Source organism: Camelus bactrianus, chromosome 26 (genome assembly GCF_048773025.1).
Source record: "Camelus bactrianus isolate YW-2024 breed Bactrian camel chromosome 26, ASM4877302v1, whole genome shotgun sequence".
Taxonomy (NCBI): domain Eukaryota; kingdom Metazoa; phylum Chordata; class Mammalia; order Artiodactyla; family Camelidae; genus Camelus; species Camelus bactrianus.
The window spans coordinates 15,582,638-15,597,852 of NC_133564.1; the positions used below are offsets into that span (position 1 = coordinate 15,582,638).

General features: G+C 45.5%; 2 protein-coding genes across 4 annotated transcripts in view; one reads left to right on the forward strand and one right to left on the reverse strand.

The window, feature by feature from the left end:
- DCTD (dCMP deaminase) overlaps positions 1–12,512 on the reverse strand; it is a 112,414-nt gene extending 99,902 nt beyond the window's left edge. The window contains exons 1-2 of one of the 3 annotated variants that reach the window (XM_010953320.3): positions 11,366–12,512; positions 10,739–10,845 (exon numbers count right to left, since the gene is read on the reverse strand). The gene's annotated coding sequence lies outside the window, so the exon portion shown is untranslated. Of the gene's footprint in view, positions 1–10,700; positions 10,846–11,365 lie in introns of those variants that run through there. The other 2 variants (XM_074353416.1, XM_074353417.1) reach the window with 2 other exon arrangements.
- Positions 12,513–12,667: 155 nt separating this feature from the next.
- The window catches only part of WWC2 (WW and C2 domain containing 2), a 129,899-nt gene continuing 127,351 nt past the window's right edge, over positions 12,668–15,215 (forward strand). The window contains exon 1 of the mRNA XM_074353413.1: positions 12,668–13,184. Within this exon, the coding sequence (XP_074209514.1) occupies positions 13,054–13,184 (131 nt within the window). The 5' untranslated portion in view covers positions 12,668–13,053. The remainder of the gene's footprint in view (positions 13,185–15,215) is intronic.

A 15,215-nucleotide genomic window follows, 5' to 3' on the forward strand; every position in this document is an offset into this window, starting at 1 on the left:
CAGCACACTTTTTGTTGTCACTTGTCAACACTTTTTTTTTTTTTTTTTTTTTGCATTGAGAAACCAGAGCAAAACACAGGAGTGAACTTTGTAGCTGTTTCACTCAAAAACCAAAGACAAGCCAGCCTGTTTAGAAGCCAAGAGTGATCGGATGGCCATGACTTTAAACTGCATGTTTGCAAACACACGTGTATACTGCTTTGTGTACTGTCATGTACAGAATCACTGTCATACAGACAACCTTCCTACTGTTCCGTGTTGATCCATAGCGGCCCTGTGATATACCTCTCTGCCTTCACAGAGTCAGACATCCACTGAGAGGCTCAGCTAATATGTGGCTCAAGTGAATATATTTCAGTCAAGAAATCCTCAGTACGAGGTTTCTCTGGGCACTGAGCCCAAATTAGTTTTATGGAGCTCAATCTCCCATATTTATTTTTAAGTAAATGCTTTATAAATTATTTTTCTATTATCCATGATATAAACTTTGAAGGGTCAATATATAAGAGTGAAAAAGCAGAAGGCTGTGCAACTTACAACCACAATGGCAGAAAAATGGACTTTTCTTGCCAGTTACAATACACGAGCCAAAACAGTCAGGAGAATTTTCTGGCCTTTATGGTGGTTCAGAGTCCATCTGTTTCATCTGCTATTTGGCTGTCTGAACGACTGGACTTTATTTCCTCTACATCATACTGAACTTTTGAGAACAAACAAAAACTTTTTTCTAAGGATTGTGCACAGATGTGTTGCGTTACATACTTAAATAGGCTTTCTGTGAACCTCTTTTCTGTATCTTAAGTAATTTATTGTGTTTGGCCTTTAGAATCTTATTTCTCTGAGCATTTAACCTGTGACTATTGCCAGTTCAGGGTCTAGCACAAAACAGCTGTTCAAGAAGACTGGCTTTTCAAAGGCATAATCGGTCCACATAAACTAGAAAAACAAGCAAAATGATTTAGAATTAGTACTACTTAAAGATTTTTGTCTGGTGTTTACAAGTTAAATTTATAATTATTATATTTTTCCTATACAAATTATAAATTATTATAATTTAAAATTATAATTATTCTTATTTTTACTAAAAATGTTATTTCATTGGGTTTGTGTGATACAGTAAAGGTTGTTACATATGAAATGTAGAAAATTTCAAAACGGTCCATATGACATACATTTTTTGGCATTCATAGTGAATCACACATGAATTGAATTAAATGAAATTCCTATCAAGTTGGAATCACAGATCTGGAAGAAATTTCAAGATAGCAAACGGTACAACCTCCTCCCCACACAGGTGGACCAACCAACCTCTTGTAAAAGGCAATGATGGTCTTTGCACACTTAAAGGTATTTCCATAGAGAGAGGTTTCACATCCCTTGATTTCCTGTCCAATACGACACTTGATCTTACAGAAAAGAAGTTGTCTTAGGTCTACCTGAGCTATTTTTTGTTTTAATCAACTCTTTACTTTGGAATGATTTTAGACTTTTTGAAGAGTTCTAGAACAGACTGTTCACATACACACTTCACCCAATTCTCTTAATGTGAAAACCTTATAAAACCAAGGTTCATTTATCAAACTAAGAAATCAGTATGAGCACCTCACTATTCAACAACTTTATTCTCATTTCGTCAATGTCTTTTCTGTTCCAGGATCCAACCAGATAGCATCCAGTCCTCATACCTCCTTGATCTGCTCTAGTCTCTGACAGTTTCTCAGTCTTCTCTTATCTTTCATGACCTGTTTTGGAGAATATCCCTCAATCTGGGCTTGTCTGATTTTTTTTTTTTAAATCATGCTTAGATCAGGGTTAGGCACTTGAGGGAAGCAAACAACAGGATGGAATGCCCTTCTCATCACACCGTACCAATCAGGGGTACATGATATCAACGTGACATCACTAGTAATATTAATCTTGATTGCTTGGTGTTGCCAGATTTCTCCACTATAAAGTTACTAGTTTCCCCTACTCTGTTTTTTAAAATGAATGACTAACTCCAGCCCATACTCAAGGGGGAGGAAATTAAACTTTATCTCCTAGAGGGAGAAGTATCCACGTGAATTATTTGGAATTCTTCTGTAAGGAAGATGTGTCTCTTCTCCACATTATTTATTTATTCAGTCACCATTTATTACTGGACTCATGTATATTTATTTTATTTTGGGTTGTAATCCAAAACTGAGTTATTTATTTTGTTGCTCAAATTCTTCCAGCTTTGGCCATTGTGGGCTATCTGAGGCTGGTGCGTTAAAACGTACCTGCAGGATTTTAACGTGTGAAGGTGACTGAGTGACATCGCGGAGAGGCTAATACCGCTAAGAAAATACAGTTCTTAGAACAGCTGGCCCTGTGGCTATTTGGCATCATTTTAAGGCAATTTTGGGATGATGAGAAGGCAGACCTCCAGAGACAGGACATCCATTGCCCTAAACAGCATAGAAAATATTTTATTATGAGAGTGGAGAGGAAGAACACAAGCAGAAGGAGGAGAAGTTCTCGGTGGTTGGCTCACAACTAGACTTTTCCATTTATATGGAATTAGCCAAGAAAACAGATCTGAAAACAATTTAACTTTTTTGGTGAGGAAGGGATCTCTAACAATATCTTGATGGAGCTGTAAAGTGTATTAAAAATATGAGCTTGACAATAATGCCTTGGGATATGTTTGGGGCCAAGGTGGCAGGTACATTTCGGCAGACAGCAAGGAATATAACAGGATCTTGGGCTAAGCATACAGTTTATTTAATTACTCTGTATTTTCTCCCCCTGTATCTAGGGCGTAAAACAAAATAACCATTGTGGGGTTTTGTTTGTTTTCTTTCTCTTTTCCTTTTTTTTTTTTTTTCCCTCCCAGTTTTAGGCTTTTATTTGCTTCTGCCTAAGAAGAAAAGGGAGGAGGGGAGGGGAGGCACTACCCAGTGCCTCTAGGCAGAAGTGTCCCCCTGGGAAGGACCCTGCCCAAACCAGATCAATCTGTTTTTCACCATTTTCCTTCTCCTAAACAAAATATTTTAGGCAGGTAAAAATTTTTTTTTAGATTTTGTTGTTTCCAGTCTGTCCTTGAACATTTTCCACCCCCGGGTGTTGACCTGACAGGTTCCTGGTGACCCCAAGTAGCCTCTGCTGTGAGCTGTGGGTCACCCTTTGTAAGGGGTCCCAGTCAGCCTCGGAGGAACTGGGGTCTACATTCAGGAGAGCAATAGTGGTCTCAGCTTTTAATTTTTTTAATTCTTTGCTTTGAGACAATTTGCTGTCAATAGATAGCAATACTTAAAAGTGCCCGATCACACTGACCAGGAGATTTGCCATCTCAGATTAGCTGAGAAACCTCCTTCAGTGTCTGAGGGGGAGCAGAACAGAGTCTTCTTTTCCTCTTTTATTAAGCACTGAGCATCCAGTCTCCAAAGATGAGACCCCATATATCCCACAGGGCTGGGGATGAATCGGGATCTCAGCAGCAAGGCAAGTAACAGGAAAGAGACTGGTCTTTGAAACAACATTTCTTTTACTTGGCGCCATGGTTTACCGACAGGAGGGTGTCGTGTGCGTGGCTGGCAGATCCCTATAGCTCAGCAGAGGCCAACGTGCGGATTCCTCACCAGGGACACCAGGAGCACCCTCTAGCAGGGCAGGATGATGGGCTTAATCACTGAAGGGGAGGGGAGACTCCAGTAGGGAGGCTGATTGCCCACTGCTGTCTTCAAGGATGTTGCGTGGGTTGGACACACTTGCCCCCAACCCAGTCTCACTGGAGGAAGCCTCTCCTGGCTCTTTTCGTGGGGGATTTTTTTTTTTTTTTTTGCCTTATCTTACCTACCTACTCACTCATCGTCGATCTGCCCTTATTAAAGTAAACATGAGCTCTAGGACCACAGGGTTCATTCTAGATTTCCCCCTTGCTGATTTGTAACTTTTTTTTTTTTTTTTGGACAGTGAGAAACCTGGTTCAGGTCTACCTAAACTTTTGCTAACAATAATGACTCAATTTTGAATGAAGACAGAAATTAAAGCAGCAATGTGCTCTTCATAACAATTGTCCACGCTAACCACCGCTCTGCTGTGATATGGGTTTGAGTTCCGCCCCATCACTTAATGCTGTGTGTCACTGGGCAAACACGTTAAGTGATCTGTGCCTCAGTTTCCTCCCCTTTCAAAAAGGAGTCAAGAAAGGACATACTCCACAGGGCTGATAGAAAAGTAAATGAGTTTATAGAAGTAAAGCACTTAGAGCAGTGCATGGCTCATGGTAGGTGCTCAGTAATTAACTTTTTAAAAGAAGCCTATACAAGAAGATTAATTTGACCAAAAAATCCAACAACCAACAGTGACCTGAGGACTTCAAATTTTATGAGTGTTTGTACAACCTAAATGCTCACTGACAGATGACTGGATAAAGAAATTGTGGTATGTTTATGCAATGGAATACTCCTCAGCCATAAAAAAGGATGAAATAATGCCATTAGCAGCAATATGGATGGACCTGGAGATTGTCATTCTAAGTGAAGTAAGCTACAGAGAGCAAGAAAAATACCATATGATATTGCTTATATGTGGAATCTTAAAAAAAGACACAAATGAACTTGTTTACAAAACAGAAAGGCTCACAGACATAGAGAACAAACTTATGGTTATGGGGGTAGGGGAATGGGGGAAGGGATAAGCTGGGAATTTGGGATTTGCAGATACTAACTGCTATATATAAAACAGACAAACAACAAGTTTATACTGTATAGCAGAGGGAACTATATTCAATATCTTGTAGTAATCTGAAATGAAAAGGAATATGAAAAGGGATATATGTACGTATACACATGACTGAGACATTATGCTGTACACCAGAAATCAAGACATAGTACACTTATACTTCAATAACAAAATGAAAAAAGAGTGTAAATGTGATTCATAAATCAGTAAAATATATACAGAAAAGTCACTCCAATATGAAAGACCTTGAGCAGTTTAATATCTGTTCTGTATGAATCAATGCATTTCTCTGCAGCAAACTCTTTAACCATAACTTCTCCACATTACACATCCTTCCTTTAGCGTGGTGTCGTAAGATCTATTTTCAATCCCCTTTTATCATTATTGTTGTTTTCTATTGGACTTATTTCCTTTTCACTGAGAAACCTGAAAAATTTTTATACTTGAAGTCTGATCTTCCTTCGCGTCTGAAGTTTTTATTATGCAGTATTCCATCACTTTAATATTCCCAGTGAGAAAGCAGTGCAGAAGTATCAGTATGCAACCTTGACATCTGAGGAATATTTTAAATCTCTGCAGTGGCAGTTTCTTTAAAAATGTAAAAATATCTGAAATATTTAGCCTTGACAAAGATACAAAAGACATGGCCTGAATTTATCATTCATATCTATCTTATTTGAGTGTTACAGCTGCTCTGCAGACAGCCTGCACTTTTTCCTTTAAACTTCATGGTTGTTGGTTCATAATATAAGGTCTTGTATAGTCAGGTGAAATCAAAATATTGTAGAACCGGCGAGAACATACAAAATCAACCAGAGCAATATTTACGAAACTCACTTAACCAAAGGCGTAACGTGGAACTTAATCAGAGAAGCTCAGGGTTGTCGTTAAACACACAGATTCCCGCTCCCTTCCGCCCAAGAGCCTGATGCAGTAGGTCTAAGCCTGCAAATCTGAATTTTTCACAAGAGTTCCTGGTGATGTTCCTCACCAGTTTGGATGATGGATTTAAATTTGGAAACACTGACTCAGTCCCAGATCCTGAGTTGATAAGGAAGCTGAGGCTCAGTGAAGAGGATCTACCCTCCATCCACCCACCCAGCGTTCGTTCAGCACCCTCTTTCACACGGCACACGCAAGGACAGCGGGAGTGAATGGCAAGGTTTGGGACAGCGTGCTGCGGGGCACCCTGCTGGAGCTGCAAGCTGGTATGGCTTTTCAGGCAGACAGTTCGGCAGCACAGGTCAAAAAATTACATGTGCTTATCTCTTGATCCAGTAACTCCAGATGAAGACAGGATTTCTTAGTCACTCAGAACACTTGCATCAGAAGCACCTGTTGAGAACGTGGGTTTTACCATCTCATTTTGATCGACTGAATCATCATCTCTGGGTGTGGGACCTGGCCATATGCATTTTTGACAAGGTTACCAAGAGGCTGACAAGGGTCACTGAAGTCGTGAGAAATGCTGCCCTTACATGGGTGGAGAGCCAGAGCCTTAGCAGAGGGAGGCGGGCATCCACACAGAGGGGCAGTCCCCTGGCAAGGGACGTCGGATACTGGAGCCCAAGGAGGGTAAGAACAGTGTGTGCTTGGAGGGGGAGTAAAACAAGCAGCAGGAACGGTGTCCTCAGGGAGGGACGGCGCCGCGTGGGGTGTCAGAGTCATTTGAGGGGAGCAGGTGCCCTGGTGTGGGCGTAGGAGCTTGAGTGGAGTGAGGAGGGCCCAGCACCAGGAGTAGGAGCCCACAGAGGGTAGGAAAGGCTTCTGTGAGGGGGTGGACCGGGCGTGCAGGCCGAGGGGGTGCTGCTGGGGAGGAGGCTTTATCTTTGGGGAAGGCGCAGCGGCCGACTTGGGAGGGTGCTGACATTCAGGGGTATTGATTAAATACATAAATACACGAGCATACAGAGAACAGGGTTCTCCCTGCTCGAGAAGGGAGTCACAAACATGGAAAGGAAACAAAACTGGAGTGAATGCCGTGGTGTTAGGCTTGAGGTGAAGGAATTCATGTGAGCTCCTGGTTTCTGACAGGCAGGGAAACAGACATGCAGGTAAACGTATCTGCTAAGCGGGCCTGGCTGACACTAGTGGCGAGCTCACCGAGACGCCCAGCTCTCAGCCTTCAGCTCACCCCACCTCCTTCTGAGGAAAACACCCAAATCACCTCTTCTACAAGTTACCTGAACCACCAAATCACAAAATAAAACAAGTCCCTCACTCACTCTGAAGGGGTTTTGTGTCCCTGAGTTCATCCTTTTTCATTGCTCTACTGTATTGTTTAAATATATCACACAATGTATTTATCCACTACACTAATAAACATTTGCATGCTCAGTTTGGGGCAACTGTAAATAATACGCTATAAACATTCTTATCCATGGATCTGGTGCATATATCTGCGAATTTCTCTAGGGAGATACCAGGAATGGAGTCACGACGTCATAGGATGGGGGATATCATCAATTTTCCTAGATTTGGACAAACTGTGTCTGTCCCAGTTTGTTTTCCCACCTATCACTGATGAGAATTCCTGTTGCTCCACATTTTTACCAACACTTGATAGCATTAAACTTAAGTTTCTGCCAATGTAGTGTCTGCATGAGTATCTCATGGTGGCTTTAGTTTTCACTTCACTGGTTCTTAATGACATTGGGCACCTTTCCATATGTTTATTGGCAAAATATATTTCTTTGAATATGTTTTACTACATAGACCTTTTTTTCCCTATTCAATTTGAATATCCCCAAAGCAGACAAATTTGGGAGATTATATTGTAGTTACAACTCTTAAAGCTAAATTCACAGCACTGAGTCAATATTATGAAGTCAAGAACTAGGAGGAAGAGAGAGGATGAGGTAGGGAAAGAGACACTGATAAATAATAAGCAGATTTTAAATATATAAAGATTTTAATGGAAAATTCAGAGGGATAAGAAAGGAGATGTCAAATTGTTTTAAAAGATAGGGGAGAGGGAATATAATCTCATTTTTTTTAAAAGCTGTTTTTCATTGACTATAAAATTGAAACGGAAAAAAATGCAAATTAAAGATGGTAGGAGGAAAATGGAACCTTACATTATTTTATTACATAAGATGGAATGTAAATGGAAATTTATTCCGTATCTGCCTCATAGAGTATACGACAGGTACCCTCTGAGAGCCTTACACACACAAACACGGCATTTGAACTTCTGTTCCTTTTCGCTAGTGAGACAGCTATTAAATGTTTCATTTCTTTTTAGCAACCATAGGATTTGCTCAGTGTAGGTCTCCATCTGCAGTGAATAAAGTAAAAATCCAACCAGTTTGATGTTGTTTACTACTAAATTGTTATAATCGTTGCTGCCTAAGGTGTTGGTATAATAATTAACTTCAAGGGAAGTGATTATGGTAATCGAGGTTTCTGGTTTGGCCCAGCTCTAGGAATTCTTAAAGGTCACATGCCTGTCTTCTTAAGGACTGTCTAGACAATAAAATTTCAGAATTGTATAATTTAGGGTTACCTATTCATTACAATTAGAGATGTTATTTACTTTAACATTTTGGTTGTGGAAGAGAGAAAACAAAAACAGAGAAGCCACTCGTATAATTCAGAAAAAAAAAAGTTCTCTATTTAGAAGTTCCAGTTTATATAATCCCTGATCTCCTCGAGGAAACAAGGGGGATTAAAATGTTGAAAACCAGTTCATCTTGTCCTACACACGAGTTGACTAGATAGCCTAATGATAAAGGTTACAACAATAATTCATTCAGAGATGGATTACACGCTAGTGACGAATTCTCACACACATTAGAGACCACATTTTACAAAGAAATAAATTAAATCATATCAAATTACCGAAGAGTTATAGGCCCAAAATAGAACTACAGATGGGTTACTTAATTCTGTTAGACTTGCTCTGATGTTTCCTTCCCAGGAGTCAGGCCTGAGTCCTTGGCCCGATGCAGAATTTCAGATGGGTGGCATTCAACCGTATATTTGCAGCGCTGACCTTTTGTTTGAGCTTCAGTCCTGACCTTTAACTTTTTGCTGGGTATCTCTGATTTCTAAAATCAAACCCCATATCAGATCCCTCTTTGGACTTCCTTATTTATTTCAGCTATTTGAGTCTCTCCTGATGGCCTGAAGTCTTGGAATGGTACCAGATTTCTCCTTCTGGTCTGTTCACCACTTAATTTAATCAGTAGCAAATTCTTGCCAGATCATTCCGTTCCACTCCCCCTTCCCCTCCCCCTTATTTCTAATCCAGACTTTTATCTCTCTCATACCTATACTATCACGCCAGCCTCCTAACTAGACGGCTCCAGCCAGTCTTGGGTTCTTGCACGTCAGATTCACCTTGGAGTTTCCAACATTCATTTCTTTCTACAAGCACACCCTGCCGGGCCTGTCCCTTTTGGAATCATGTCTGTGCTCATCTCTGCCTCATACCTTCTCTTTAATGATCATTTTCCTCATGTATCTTGCTTTGATGGGATCTCCCTGGCAGCCCCAATTCTCTTAATTTACTGTCTGAATTCTTCCTTTAACACTAAGGAATGTATAGGAGGCTGTGTTCTTTAAATTTTATGATTGGCCCCACCTCCAGTGAAGGTAGCAAGCACCTTGCTTTGCTTTTGCATCTTGTTTTGTTTTCTTTTTTCTTTCACTTAAAGATCCTGGACATCCTTCCTTATCTGCACATACACTTGTATGCAATGCTTTTAAAATGCCTGCTGAGTATGGCTGTACTAGAACTCACCTTCTTACTGATAGACACTGGTGGTTTTTCCAGTTTTGTTATTATCAGACATGCTACAGTGAACATCCTTGCCTATCCTGAGGAAATTTCCTAGCCATAGGTAAAATTGTAGCACTGGGATTGCTAGATTAAAAGTATACTTATTTTAAATTTGGATAGATATAACTAATTATCTGCTGAAATAATTTTCACTCTCTACTCCCATTTTTGATATCACTAATTTTCCAGCCAACGAAGATTTGGACACTGATATAGGAGCTTTGTTTAATGGCGGCTCATCCTCATAGACCATTAGTAGTGGAGAAAATGGAAAGCTGGGAGAAAGGGGAATTGAAGGCCAGAAAACAGACTGTTCAGTGGTTGGTGAGTAGACGGGTAATCTGGCACCCAGGACAGCAGATAGCATCATCCTTCTTTGCCAAGGATCCACTGGAACCAAATGAAATCTAAATGCATCCATCTACAAAATAGGGATAATCTTCCTATTTACTTTATTTTTACAGATGTGAATCTAAATGAAATGAAATGTAACTGCCTCAGCCATTAGGAATTCTCCCAAGGGATGGTATTACATAAATTAGGTGAATTCAGAAGAGCAGAGTGAAAACTTGATCAGGAAAAAAAAAGCCTGGAGAGCGGCGACTTTCCTTTTTGTCATCTTAACTGCTTTTGTGTGACCAAACGTTTCCTGTGCCAGCCAGTGGGGGAGAAGAAGTGAGCTTGTCTCTTAACTGCTTTAGAGTTTTGTTTGTCTATTTAGGGTCCCTTTTTGAAGTCTTGAGATTTATGGAACAATAAATGTCATGTACCGCTGTGTGCTATTTTGGATTCCTCATCGGTTTTAGAAGTTGGGTAAGAATATTTATCTGACAGCTTATCAAATTTGAAGTTACACCAAGAAGTATTGTGCAGTAGTTCATCCCAGTGAAACAAATGAAATTCCAGCAGCAGCAAAGTGTGCTACTTTTTTTTCTTTAATAGTAGGATGCAGACATTTTAACATAATACATGTTTTCTAATTGGGAAGAAAAAAAGCACACCAGGAAGCAAGGTTTAAACAAGAATGGTGTGGCTGGTTTGTTGAATGGTGTTATTAGTATACCATAACACAAATTTTGGCCATCCTAATGGGCCAATTTAGAGCAGTCCCAAACAAAGCACCTCATTCACTCAGTGATGTAAGAGATTAGTTTTAGCCAGGTCTCACCTTTTTCATAGCATTCAGAAGTACAACCTTAAGATTACTCACCAGGATATCACGTCTCACCTGGAACTGGAGAATCTTACCTTGTGTAATCTTGATGAATGGAGTGGGACTGAACACAGGACCAGGAGGTGGGGGCTTCCCTTTATTAAGCGTGAAGCCTAGCTTCCTGGGTGTAAACGAGGAAGACCTAGAAAGACAAAGTAAGCAAATTCGCCTTGGGCGACTCCTTTCTCCGCCTCCGGCTCCCTCTGGTTGCTCCTTCCCAGGAGCTCTGAGCTCTCTAGAGTTTCTAGCGGTTTCAAGTTTCTGCCCAGATGCTCCAAGTACAAATGCAACCCCTTCTAAGGCCCTCGCCCAGGAAGGCAGGTCCAGTTCTCGCCGCGAAGCTGTTTCAAGGCTGACCCTCCATCCTTACTCTCCAGGACCACCCTCCTCCACCTTCGAGACTGACCGCAGATGCTTCGACGGCCTGCAGAGCGAAAGGCCGTCCCCACCCGCCACCCTCCCGGGCGGCTGCCACGCTAACCCCGCAGCGCCAGCTCCGTGCCATAGTGAATCTCAATTCACTTGACTCCCTCCCCAGTTTGTGAATCCAGGAGGGGAGGCGGACGGTGTTTCACACCCTCCGACAGCCCTCGCCCAGCGCTGTGTCCCGCGCGAGCTGGGGAAGTCGTTACGCATTAGCCTGCAGGATTAGGCGAATTCACCTTAAGTGAATGATCTCCGGGGTCGTCCTCGGGGTTTTTGTTTTCCTTTGCTTTACAAGCAGCTGCTTAGTAACCCGGAAAAATACGAATGGGGGACGGCAGTGTAGACCTGGCTGGACAGGAGTTTGGGGACCGAGAGGTTCCCTCCAGACCGAGGGGTTGGGGCACAAAATGGTCTGTGTCCAGGCCCTGCCAGGCCTGCTGCTCTTGGCACCGTCGCCCGACGTCCGGTCCCTCCTCAGAGCCGACCAGGGCGTAGTAGCTGCTGAATAAATAAATGCTTCTGGCATGAGATAGTCCACGTTTCTTTCCGGACACATCCTGGGTATAGGAAAGCCTGGCCCCCGGGCTTCCGTAGGCTCCCTCCAGCGTGGTGGCCCACACCTTCTTGGCCAGAGCAGGGCCCGGGGCGGGGGACTTCCCGGGGCGGGGGCCTTCCCGGGGCGGGGGCAGACGGAAGGAGCTGGTTACGGGGTGCGTCCACGTCCAGCTGTCCCGCACCCTGCGGCGGAGGCCAGCGGCGGCCGGGCCCGGCGGGCGCAGTGCCCCAGGCCCGCGGGCGGGGGCCTGGTGCCCAGTGGCTTCTCCGGGTCAGGCCGGAGTCCTCCGAGGGCCACCGGGGCAGGCGTGTCGCAGCGCTCTCGGGCCGCGGGACCCGCCTTCGTTTTCCGCCCTGAGGCCCGCGGCCTCTCGACTGAGGTCACGGAGGGCCGGGCGCCCTGCGGAGGCCCGGGGGCGACGCCGCCCCGGACGCGCCACGGACGCGCTTTCAAGCGCTAGCGGTGCCTTTCACACTTTCCCACAGCCAGGAACCGCCCCGGGGTCCAAAGGGGTGCGGCGTGGGGGAGCCTTTGTGCCCTAGCTGTTTGCTCGGACTTTTTCTTCCGAAGAGGGCTTCCCCACCCCTTTCCTCTCGAAAGTCCTGTGGTTTCCCTAGAAGTCGGAAAGAGGTTGAGAGGCCTGCGGAGACTTCTCGGCTGTTTTTTTCCTGTCTCGAAGCTAAAAACCCTAAGCGTTCAGCCGTGGGGGGATAGTTGGGGTCAAGGGGAAGGAGCGAGCAGTGCATTCCTTCGCCCTCTTCCCTCCCACCTGGCCCTCCGCTCCCCTCCCCCGCCTGGCTCGGGCCAGCGATCCAGCCGGCGCGGCGGGCCACGGGCGCTGCAGGGTTAAGCCCTGGAATGTGGCGGCGAGGAATGTGCATGCAGATGAGCCGAGCGAGGGGCGGGCCCGCGGGGCGGGCCCGGGGCGGGGCGCATGCTAATCGCATGCAAATGAGGAGGCCCGTCGCCGCCACGGCCGCCGCTCCACCGAGCTTCCCGGATCCGAGCCCAGACGGCGGCGTCTTGGGCAGCTTGGGCGCCGCGACCCTCGGCGGCCACAGTGGGACGGGGAGGAGGAGGAGGAGGAGGAAGAGGCGGAGGCAGCGGCGGCGGCCGCGAGGAGGAGGAGGAGGAGGGTTCGCTCGCCAGCTCCGACGCAGACATGGTGGACTGATCCCCGGCGGGGCCGAGAGCAGGGTTTCCTAAGGCGCCTCCCGCGCGTGGCCCCGCCGCGCCCCAAGCCCCGCGCCCCGCAGCCCCTCGCCGGCTCCCGGGTCGGGTGCGGCGACCGGGCCGGGCAGCCGCGTTCCCGCCGCGTCCCGCGCCCGGTCCCTATGGAGGCGCCGCTCGCCGGCGAGGCCGCCGACCATGCCTAGGAGGGCCGGGAGCGGGCAGCTGCCGCTACCCCGGGGCTGGGAGGAGGCCAGGGACTACGACGGCAAGGTCTTCTACATCGACCACAACACCCGGAGGACCAGCTGGATCGACCCCCGGGACAGGTGGGCGGCCGGGCCGCGGGTGGGCTCGGGGACCTGCCTCGGAAGCGCCGCGGCGCCTGTTGTCTGGGAGACCCGGCCGAGCGGCGGCGCCCGCGGCGCGGGGGGCGTGGGGCGTGGGGCGTCGCCGGCCCCGGGTGCCGGGAGGTGTCCCGGGAAGGAGGCGCGGGACCGTCCTCCTGCGTCAGCCGGCGAGGCGCCCTGGAGGGGGCCGGCTGAAGCTGCCCCTTCCAGGGCCCCCTTGCCTGCCCGCTTTTCGACGGCCCCGGGACCTATAGACACGGGCCCAGAGGGAAGGGTGGATGTGACGCCCTGGGCGGGCACTCTGTGTCCAGTTAACGGATCCAGAGGGGCCACCTGAGCCCTGCCCGAGCTCGCCTCCGCCCTAAAGTGAGGCTGGAGGGCACATTCGGCCTGGGAGGTGGGGCCGGGCCTGGGGCCTCCTGGTGGAGGCCTAAGTGCCAGGTGGGGCCAACCTGCCGTCCAGGCCACCTGTGGCATCTCTCTGGCCGTCCTTGGCTCCCAGCCTTGACTGCACGCCCTTGGCGGGGCGCGCCGCGGGTCAGGCCGCAGGTCCTGAGCGTGGACAGGGTCCTGGGCATCCTTCCTCGCAGGGCCCTGGTGGTGGGTGTAATTGACTTTGCCCCTCAAGTTTAAGAAACGCTTATTTGGGGTTTTGCTGCCTGATGTTAAGTCTCCACCTGAAAACTTGAACTGACTTTCCAGATCTTGAAAAGGCAGATTCCGTTCTGAAGTAAGAAGTGGTTTAATGAACAGTGGAACCGAACCTTGGTTATGGAGGAACGCTGACTTGAGCTGAGCAGGATTTCTTGTAGTTTTCAACACACTTTTTATTCCCACTCGGAAGTGAAGAGAAGCATAACAAAATCATCATCTAGGAAGTTCAGGAGCTGAAGTTTAGCTGAGTGTTCACAAATGTTGTCTCTTGTCTCCCATCTTTCCTTTTACCCTAAGAAGGAAAATTTCTTGTAGTTAGAATTATTATAAGAATAGTAGGAGATTTTCCTTATTGTCAATTTGTAAACTGTTAAGGAGGTGTTCCTATTTATCAATTTAAATAATATACCATTAAGGATAACTCCAAATTTTGGACTTTTATCATCTCTGTAATGTGTTTCCACCCGTTTATAAAATGTGGCCTTAGGGGTTTATAACCTTTTTAGATGCTTCTCCCTATTAAACAGACCCCCTTTTCTCAATTTGAAGCTGAAATAGTTTCATACTTAGATTCTCAGTTACTTTTACCCTAAGAATATTGTTTTTGAATGCTATTAAAGCGCAATTATAAGAAAGTCGGAAGTGACATTATAAATTTATGAAACAATCCTTGTTAAATTATCCATGAAGGTATCAGTTTAGGTTTCCCTCTTGAAATGAGAAAAGGCACCTGTGCTGAGGCCCCGCCTTGCTCCAGCCTGGCTGCCTGTTGCTGGCCCGATGAAAGTTATGACAAGCATCACACCTTCACAGTCTCTCCACACATAGTTGTTGTCATAAACTTCACGCTCCAAGCCAGTCATTGCACTTTGAAACTACTTACCAGATAGTAAATGTCAGTGATGATGGTGTGCGCCCGACAGTGGCTTTTAAGGCACCTGTATAAATATTTGACTTTTGCAGCTGTCTAGTAATTCTTTCTGCTTTCTGATACTTGGAGTTTCAGGTTATTGAAACTGCCACGCGTTCTTGAAATATTTAGGCATTTTTAGATTCTCTTCTGCTTCAATTAAATGTCTTATTTTATTATCTCATTCGTGTTTACCAACAAGAATTACAAGAATACGTAATGCTTGCGTAAAGCAAATAGAAAGTGAAGTAAAATTATATGGCTTGGCTTATCTATATCACTACTTCTTAAACAAGTTAAGCATGTTTTTTGTTTTAAATTGTTAACGGATTAACAATTATCATGAACTCTGTTTTCAGGAAACTGGGTAACCAATCCAGTTTTGACTAAGATGATTCCAGTTTTCCTTGAAGCTGTTGGATCTTTAAGTAATTATGAATTTGACT